Raw genomic sequence first — 10,000 nt, forward strand, 5'->3', positions numbered from 1 at the left:
ATTTCATGTCTTGCTTTTGATTTTTATTGTGTAATAACTTTGGTGATCCCTTAACATCTAGTGTCACCAGGAGGTCAAATAGTTTTGGTTTCAGACTAAATGCCGGCAAAGATAAAACCTATATTTTGTGTTTACTGCTGATTAGTAAATGTTTGCATGCTAACATGATAAAACATTAGTAAACACTGGTAATATTATACCTGCTTCACATCAACAGCTTAGCATTGTCACTGGGAGCATGTTAGCGTGCTGATGTTAGCATATCTGAAGATTAAAACCATTAAACAAAGACAGCAGAATGTGTATCTTAGCTTATAAGAGTTCTTTGATGACAACTCAATTCTATTAACATGTCTATTACAAATATCTAGCCACCAACATCATCCTTTTGCAGTTTAAATCAGCTTCCATCATCTTTCATCTTATCTCCTCTTCACAAATAGCGCAACTGTTACAACACAACCAAGAGAAAACCCTGTTTAGAGATATTTTAGCTCCAAGCAAAAGCAGATAAATAGCATTGCACTGATTGGTTGATCAGATGAACATGATGTGGAAATAATAACAGCTATAATCCAGCTCGGATGAACAGTTGATTATGTCTGTAAGACGATGACAGTGTTCACATCTTGAGACACAGGAGCAACCACAGTTCAGAGTCGGGGTCCAGGTCACGACCTGCGGGTCATGTAATCCCCGGTAAGAACAAACCTCACACATCACAGGGGGAAAAAAAAGAAGGAAAAAAAACACAAACATTCAAAATCAAAATCAAAATACCTTAATGTGGAGCCCCGACACAAATGAGACAGAATAAGGATTTCCTACCTCGAGCCAGGAAACTACTCCACATCATCGGCGGGGAGACAGCTGTATCACCACCTCATCCTCCTCCTCCTCCTCCTCCTCCCTCCCCCTCTCCCCTCTATCATCTGCTCCCCCGATAACAAAAAGCAAAGAAGAGAAAAGCCAAACCAAACCGCAGAGAATCGCCACCTGACCGTCTGTCTGTCTGCCTGTCTGTCTGTCTGTCTGCCTGTCTGTCTGTCTGTCTGTCTGCCTGTCTGTGTGAACGCAGGGACACTTGTGTGGATCGAGGAAGGCGACCGACGCGCTGCGAGGAAGAGACAGAGTGCACAGTGTATTTGAATCACTGAGGTGACGATATTCAGGGTGAGTGGGTTATGACAGCCATTCTGTCTCAGTGGAAATCCCTCTTTCACTGACTCGCTGTCTCTGCGCTGCTCGCGCGCTCTCAGTCAGTTCATGGCATGTGGAGAGGAGGAGAGGAGGAGAGGGGAGAGGAGAGGAGGAGAGGAGAGGAGGAGAGGAGCTTTTAGTCACTCATTATTGAGAACAAACCGCAGAATGAATGCAGAACAGGATGAAAGAAAGAAAAACTGATGAAAACAGCAAATAAATAAACTAACAAATAATTGAACTAATTAACCAATATAGAACAAAAGGGGGAAAGAGAACAACAAAAACAAGAAGCAAGCAAGTTGACTGCCAAACATATGAATGACAGCAACAACAACAAATAAACAATAAACCCTATACATAACCTTGCCTAGTCCAGTCCCTTTACTTGTTTACTAGACCTAGACTTCTTCTATAAGTCATTTACTAGTTACCAGTTTGACCTGTCCTGCCAGTTCTCTACTAGTTCTGCCAGGCCGCATAGACACCTTTTGAATTACAAGTTGATCAACTGGTGGTCACAGATGTGGGTCATGTGACCACGAGGTTCAAATCTGGTCATATGCAGCCGCCGCGTCCCCTCCTCACCCTTCTGAGCCTATTATCAGCATTATGAATGTATGAATCTGTCAGCGGGCTCTATTCATAAACAGCTGAATACATCAAGAGAAAAACCACACATCAACACCTGCTCAGTCTCTCCATCTCTCTCGCACACACAAACACACACACACACACCACACACACAACACACAACAATATGTTTCTATTAATAACGTATATTTCTCGATATGTATAAAGGCATCGGCCGGACAACATGCTGACCTCTATTAGCCCAGGAAAGCTAATTAGAGCCAGCTTGCACACACACACACACACACACACACATTCAGATGAAAAGCAAAGGAAGTCAAAGCACACTTGTTGTTGTTGTTGTTGTTGTTGTTGTTGTTGTTGTTGTCTTCAGTACCCAGCAACAACTCTGCCGACAGCAAATACTGAAAACTAAGAGAAGAGAGGCGCTTTGATTTTCTAAACTTTATTAGTCTCATGAGACTTGATCTCTGATGCGGATCATGGGAATTCACTTCTTTTCATCCGTGGATGTGTGTGTGTGTGTGTGTGTGTGTGTGTGTGTGTGTGTGTGTGTGTGTGTGTGTGTGTGTCCGTGTGTGTGTGTGTGTGTGTGTGTGTGTGTGTGTGTGTGTGTGTGTGTGTGTGTGTGTGTGTGTGAGAATGTTTGGGTAAGAGTGTGAATGCTGTCGCCTAGTGGTGACTAACCGCCACTTCAGGAGAAAACACAACTGTGAGTGGGATGAGTAAAGCGCTCTGTAAAGCAGATCCAGTCTAATGGTTCTCTCGGCTCCTTAGTCGGGGAAGACATGATTTTCATTTTAGTGCTTGTGCGTTTGAAATGTTGTATGTTTTGAAACTCATTCATTAGTTTCAAATGTGCATGTGTTTTCATGTGTGTACATGATGTACAGTAGGTGGCTGGCAGCAGTGGTGGGTATTAATTAAGTATGTTTGGTCGAGCAATGTGTTTAATTACAATGTAAGGTACTTGTACTTCACTTTGTACATCTACTCCTGCTCTACCACCAGCAGTTGGTTTCAGATGAACATTGTGTTGCTGGTGTTCTTGTTATAATCTTTAGGTACTCATTTATTACAGCTGTTTTGTACATGTTGATTTTTAAATACTTCAAATGACACAACTTGTCTGCAACCTTTATTTAAGTATTTTTTTATTTTTATTTTCTGGCATACTGTAGATGTACACCTACACACATAGTGTATAGGAAGAAGAACTCCACTACATCTCAGAGGGGAATATTATACTTTTGAATTACTACATTGTTCCTGTTACACCATTTATCAGACAGCTGTAGTTACTTATTTAATATTGTATACCCAACCAATTCATAAATCAGTCTATAAAAGTAGTTGAAATTATAGCTCTTCACCAGTTAGAGCATGCAAATGCTGCTCACACATTAAATATGCAATAAAATAACAAAAAAACATTGACAGGAATATCATACCCAATAATGAGCCTTTTTACTTTTGAAACTGTAAGGGCCTTGTTATGTTTGCTGGAGTATTTCTACATTGTTGTATTGATACTTTCACTCAGGGGAGTTTGTAGGATTCAAAGAAAGGGGGGCTAAGCCCCAAGGGGAGCTGCACTCTTGGGTATGTTTGCCTGCGTAGCTATTTTTTTGAGGGGCCTCTGATATCCATTGTTTACGACAGTTCATAGATTGGTTTAATCAGAGTGTGACTTTGCTCAGTAGTTTTTCTTCATTCAGTATATGATAACACAAGAGACAGAATTTCAGGGTCATAGTGATCATTTGTGCAGTGTTGAATATACCATTCAATGGAATTGTATTTCGAAGCCCCCCTAAAATAGGCCTAACGACTGTTTCACTTAAGTAAAGTATCTGAGTACTTCTTCCATCTCTGGTGATATTTGTATAAATACTAACAGTGTGTGCAAGTACTATTGTTCATGTAAGAAGAAAAAGAAGAGAAGAAAACAGAAACATTGGAAATGTAACTTGACTTTACGCAATCATAAAGTCTATATAAAAAAACAGATTCCAGCAATTTTGAAAGAACGACTGTAACCATGTTTGTATTGGCTGTGATGTCATCTGACCTAACTGCTGATAGGCTGCTCAGCCAGCCAGGTCACTGTCTCACACACACACACACACGCAGCCTGGCCTGGAGGAGCTGAGTTCAGGCCAAAGAGCTTTTCATGGTCGAGCGAGCATCACGTAATGGACAGAGAGAGAGAGAGAGAGAGAGAGAGAGAGACATTACCATTCAGGCTAAGTGGTGTGTGTGTGTGTGTTTGTGTGTGTGTGTGTGTGTGTCAGTGTGTGTGTGTCTGTGTGTGTGTCTGTGTGTGTGTGTGTGTGTGTGTGTCAGTGTGTGTGTGTCTGTGTGTGTGTGTGTGTGTGTGTGTTCAGTAGAGAGATATTTAATCTTTAATCAGTGTTATTGTAGCTTGTACACTGATATGCACACATAGTATGTAATTACAGCTGCTGCTGCACACACACCTGTATGTGGGCGTGTGTGTTCATGGTATGACAAAGTGTAAAATACAAAGAGGAACTTTCCTTTTTTTCTTTTCCAAGACATCAGATAATTAATATTGAGATATTAACCCCAACCCTAAACACCGAAACCTCTCCAGATGTAAGATAACGGTGATCCAACACCGCAGCAACGAATACCGAGCTGACGCACAACGAGTAATGACCCTGAAACTCATTCAGGTGGACAGACAGACGGACAGACTGGCGTGAGGCCTGAATGACACCGGACGCAGAGTGAGAAGCATCAAGCGCTCACAGGGAGAGTGATGAAGTATTGAGTAAGAGGAGAGGAGAGAGGAAGGATGACATGTGTGTGTGTGTGTGTGTCCAGTTTACAGTGTGTGTGTGTATCAGTTTCATGTCTCTCCTGACATTATCCTCCCATGTCCTGTAATTAGGTCTGTGCGTGTGTGCGTGTGTTTGTGTGTGTGCGTGTGTGTGTGTGTGTGAGTGAGTGAGTGAGTGAGTGAGTGAGTGTGTGTGTGTGTGTTTTTGAAGACTTTGGAACTTATTTATCTTATTTTACTTCAATTTTTCTAGTCCGACCTGAAAGTCAGTTTCACTCGGTGCTAAAACGACAGATTGCCAGGAGAAGTTTTGCATTGTGTTTTAGATCACTAAAAAAAGGACAACAAACTGGAACACTGTATTATAAGGTAATTCCCATAAAGCTGTCATCATGGCAGATTTTTATAGAGATGGGTACTTTAGCACCAAAGATAATGAAATGATAAGAATCAATGCGTGCGATGTCTTTGAGAAATGAGCAGTGCCATGTCCCAGTTTAATGACCCGCTGCTGTCTGCTCCACTTTAACTCCTCTGCATCGCACAGCACATGCTCACTCTGTTGACCAGCAGATTGACTTCAAAAACTGGGTCTGCATGGCTGAAGACGTGGTGGCACTGTTCCACTCACAGTTGATCACAGAACCAAAGAGAGTCGAGCAATGTGAAAAGTAATGTCAGCAGCAGGGGGCGCTGGAAGCACTTAAACCTGCTGCAATGATTACACCATGAGAATAATGAAAACACTGCTGCTCATTAAATTGAACAGTTAGATAAGAACCAATACAATAAGACACAATAATGTATAGTGTTGTATTACCCAATAACCATTGACAAGAAGATAAACTATATTGTTTTGTTAACGGAATATCTTTAAATTATGCAATTTTTTTTTACAGATTTAGAGCAAAATGGCATCCCATGACTGAATTAAATATGAAGCTACAACCAGAAGTCAGTTTATCAGTTAACCAGGCGGCAACCGCCGAATTCCGAAAAGTGAAGCCAATGCAAAAGTGCCCTACAGTGCATTCTCTCTACTGACCAGCAGGGGGCGGCTCCTCTGGTTTCAAAACCAAGTCAGGTTGTATAGAAGTCTATAGAAAATTACTCTACTTCTCTCTTGATTTATTCCCTCAGTAAACATTGTAAACATGAGTTTATGGTCTCAATCTAGTTGCAAGTCTTCTTCAATACAGCATGATGTTCCATTAGTAAATGATGGTCAATCAAAATCCACCTACCAGTACCTCTTAAGCGAACAAATTACAACACTATATCATTTAACCCAGAGGTTTCAAGTGTAAAGTGTGTGTGTGTGTGTGTGTGTGTGTGTGTGTGTGTGTGTGTGTGTGTGTGTGTGTGTGTGTGTGTGTGTGTGTGTGCGTGCGTATGTGCGTGTGTGTAAACACAAGTTATTTTTTTTTCTGGGGTATCTTGCTGGACTATTATTTGACTGGAAGCAGTGACATAGACCAAGTGTCAGCTAAAAAATAATCAAGCGCAAGGCATGTATGACTTTTAAGGTCATTTTGAAACATTTCATCTCATCTCACTTCATCCTCCAAAAACAACAGATAAAGATTCATATATCAACTTTGAGATGTTCAGTCCATTTCAGCTACCATGGATATTGTAAACTTTAGCCACAGTGTAAGCAGGACTAAAATATTTCAGCTTGTCAACGTGAGTGACTGGTGTCTGGGTGGAGCTAACAATACCCATACAGAGATAAAACTGCAGTGATGTTCTGACTTAATGCAGGATCAGGGGTCAATCTGCCTGCCAACTGCCTCTGACCTCTCCCAGATGGCAGCAGCTGTTAATGATGAATGAGCTAAAGTCACTCTCACTCAGCAGACAGGCAGTCAGACTACTTGTTTCCTCTCATGCAGGTCAGCTGTGGTCTTTGTGGTGTGTTCAAGTGCAGCTTTTAACAGAAGCCATGCATTCAGTCATTGTGAGCGCAGTACACCAGTAGTAGTAGAAGCAGCAGTAGCATTGGTCCTACCTGCTGTTGTACTGGATGGAGCGCTGAGGCCTGGACTGAGGCCTAGTGTCGGAGTTAGTCCTGTAGGCTGGGAGCTGAGCCCTGTGGCCTGGGGAAGAGACCTAGACTGAGACCCTGCTGGAATCAAAGACACCAAGACTCATTATATCATACAAGGAGCTGACCATAATAAAATACTGTTGCTAATACTACGACTACTGCTACTGATCGCACAGATCCTGCTCATACCATTGTTGCAGCTACTACTACTACTACTGCTATTACTACTACTGCTATTACTACTGCTACTACTACTCCTACTACTCCTGCTATTACTACTCCTACTACTACAACTACTGCTATTAGTACTCCTACCACTGTTACTACTGCTTTTACTACTATTACTACTGATATTACTACTCCTGCTACTACAACTACTGCTATTATTACTACTACTACTACTACTACTACTACTACTATTAGAGTACAAACTGCTGTAGTACTACTGCTATTACTACTCCTTAAAATTATTCTACTACTGTTATTACTACTATTACTACTGCTATTACAACTCCTGCAAGTGATTCTGCTACTTCTACTGCAGTCACCTTGCTACTGCGGCGACAGCTTATTGTGCTACTACTACAGCTAACGTTACAGCTACCAAACGGCAGCTAATGTTTACCGCTGCTTGGAGTTAGCTACTGATCTGCAGTGGTTGAAATAAAGCAAATACACAGCTTCAGGTCTTGGGTTGGGTCTGACAGTCGCAGTCAGCAGTTATTTTAATATTGTTTATTATTGCCTAATAAGCTGTTTGTTAAAAACTACTTGCGCATATACTTCTATTACTATAATGACATGACAGTAGTGGTTGTAGTGTACCTGCTGCCTGTTGTCCAGTCTCTCTGGCCTGGAGCTGCCTCACTCTCCGCAGGTGAGACCTGCCATTGTAGTGCAGCTGGGCCTGAGCAGAAGAAGCCAGCTGCAGGTTACACACCTCACACAGTGAGTAGGCCACACCCTGACCTGGGAGAGAACAACAAGAAGAGTTAGACCGAAGGAGAAAACAACAACAAGAGTCAGATCATTGGAGAAAACAACAAGAAGAGTCAGACCGTAGGAGAAAACATCAAGAAGAGCCAGACTGTAGGAGAAAACAACGAGAAGAGTCAAAAAGAGTCAGACCATAGGAGAAAACAACAAGAAGAGTCAGACCGTAGGAGAAAACAACAAGAAGAGTCAGACCATAGGAGAAAACAACAAGAAGAATCAAGAAGAGTCAGACCATAGGAGAAAACAACAAGAAGAGTCAGACTGTAGGAGAAAACAACAAGAAGAGTCAAGAAGAGTCAGACCATAGGAGAAAACAACAAGAAGAATCAGACCGTAGGAGAAAACAACAAGAAGAGTCAGACCGTAGGAGAAAACAACAAGAAGAGTCAGACTGTAGGAGAAAACAACAAGAAGAGTCAAGAAGAGTCAGACCATAGGAGAAAACAACAAGAAGAATCAGACCGTAGGAGAAAACAACAAGAAGAGTCAAGAAGAGTCAGACCGTAGGAGAAAACAACAAGAAGAATCAGACCGTAGGAGAAAACAACAAGAAGAGTCAAGAAGAGTCAGACCGTAGGAGAAAACAACAAGAAGAATCAGACCGTAGGAGAAAACAACAAGAAGAGTCAAGAAGAGTCAGACCGTAGGAGAAAACAACAAGAAGAATCAGACCGTAGGAGAAAACAACAAGAAGAATCAGACCGTAGGAGAAAACAACAAGAAGAGTCAGACCGTAGGAGAAAACAACAAGAAGAGTCAGACCGTAGGAGAAAACAACAAGAAGAGTCAGACCGTAGGATAAAACAACAAGAAGAGTCAGACCGTAGGAGAAAACAACAAGAAGAGTCAGACCGTAGGAGAAAACAACAAGAAGAGTCAGACCGTAGGAGAAAACAACAAGAAGAGTCAGACCGTAGGATAAAACAACAAGAAGAGTCAGACCGTAGGAGAAAACAACAAGAAGAGTCAGACCGTAGGATAAAACAACAAGAAGAGTCAGACCGTAGGAGAAAACAACAAGAAGAGTCAGACCGTAGGATAAAACAACAAGAAGAGTCAGACCGTAGGATAAAACAACAAGAAGAGTCAGACCGTAGGAGAAAGAACTACAACAAGGAGTGAGACTGTCGGAGAAAACCCCACAGTAGAGTCAAACTGGAGGAGGAAACGACAACAACTGTGGGAGAAGTATGGGTTGGAAACAGCAGATAATACCGAGCATTGGTGCTGGAACTTGTCGATCACCTGGGGATGGAGTCTGCTGGACAGAGAGACTGATGGTTGTAGGTGTTGGGGGGTCCATCAGCTCTTGACACATCCCTCCAAAAGCAAAGGTTTGGCCCCGCTCCAGGAACTGTGAGGGGCTGAGAGGAGTCTTCATCCCTAAGGAAGAAGAAGAAGAAGAAAAAGAAATAGAGAAAGACACATGAATGGAGATAACTGATGTTATATGTAGCTTATATAAACTAGAGATAAAGTACTAAAAAACAGCACCTGAAATGCCAACACATAATAAAAGATACTTAATTACAGTGATCCATAGTGGGTAACACTTTAATCAAACGTGTTTAGAATTTTAAATTGGTTTATTAGTTATGATAGCATACAAAGTAGTTGTATGGACATTTCAATATTAATAATATATTGTATTGTCATACATTTTCAGCTTCAGCCTTCACTTATGGGTGCCCACAGTTGGAGTTATGGTTATTAACAAATACAGTAAATAATAACAATCAGATACAGCTATCATAGCTTTCTGTCGCACCTTCCACCTTTATTTCATTTCCTCCTTGGGAGTATAAACTGCTCCAGAAAAAAGTCCTGGTTTTCAGACAGTTATGAGATGTCATTTCAATGAACTGTGTGAACTTATTGTCACAAATTGCAAGCTTGTTAGCTCTGAGAGCTTTTTCTCCTTCTTCAATAACATGTGAATGAAGGGGAAGACATTTTAATCAAATGAAATGAAGGATAATCCAAAAAACAAAAACGCTCGTGGGTGAGTAAACTGCCCAATACAGGGAAAAAGAAATGTGGAAAGAAGCTCAGAGACCTAACTGTGATTGATACTGCCAGCATGTTGACGGATGCCCGGCGTGTTATGGTTACCTTGCCAGCAACAGATGAATTTAATTTTTGAGCAGCTACAAAAAACTCATTAAAAAAATCCATGGTATGATAAAGTGTAAAATACAAAGAGGAACTTTCCTTCTTTTTTTTCTTCTCCAAGACATCAGATAATTAATATTGAGAAATTAACCCCAACCCTAAACACCGAAACCTCTCCAGATGTAAGATAACGGTGATCCAACACCGCAGCAACGAATACCGAGCTGACGCACAACGAGTAA

General features: G+C 41.4%; 1 protein-coding gene across 1 annotated transcript in view; it reads right to left on the bottom strand.

The window, feature by feature from the left end:
• Positions 1 to 10,000, bottom strand: part of znf385b (zinc finger protein 385B) — a 43,476-nt gene that overhangs the window by 17,637 nt on the left and 15,839 nt on the right. The window contains exons 2-3 of the mRNA XM_034561673.1: positions 8,862 to 9,029; positions 7,504 to 7,619 (exon numbers count right to left, since the gene is read on the bottom strand). Coding sequence (XP_034417564.1) covers positions 7,504 to 7,619; positions 8,862 to 9,027 — 282 coding nt within the window. The 5' untranslated portion in view covers positions 9,028 to 9,029. The remainder of the gene's footprint in view (positions 1 to 7,503; positions 7,620 to 8,861; positions 9,030 to 10,000) is intronic.

Source organism: Cyclopterus lumpus, chromosome 21 (genome assembly GCF_009769545.1).
Source record: "Cyclopterus lumpus isolate fCycLum1 chromosome 21, fCycLum1.pri, whole genome shotgun sequence".
NCBI classification, from domain to species: Eukaryota; Metazoa; Chordata; class Actinopteri; order Perciformes; family Cyclopteridae; genus Cyclopterus; species Cyclopterus lumpus.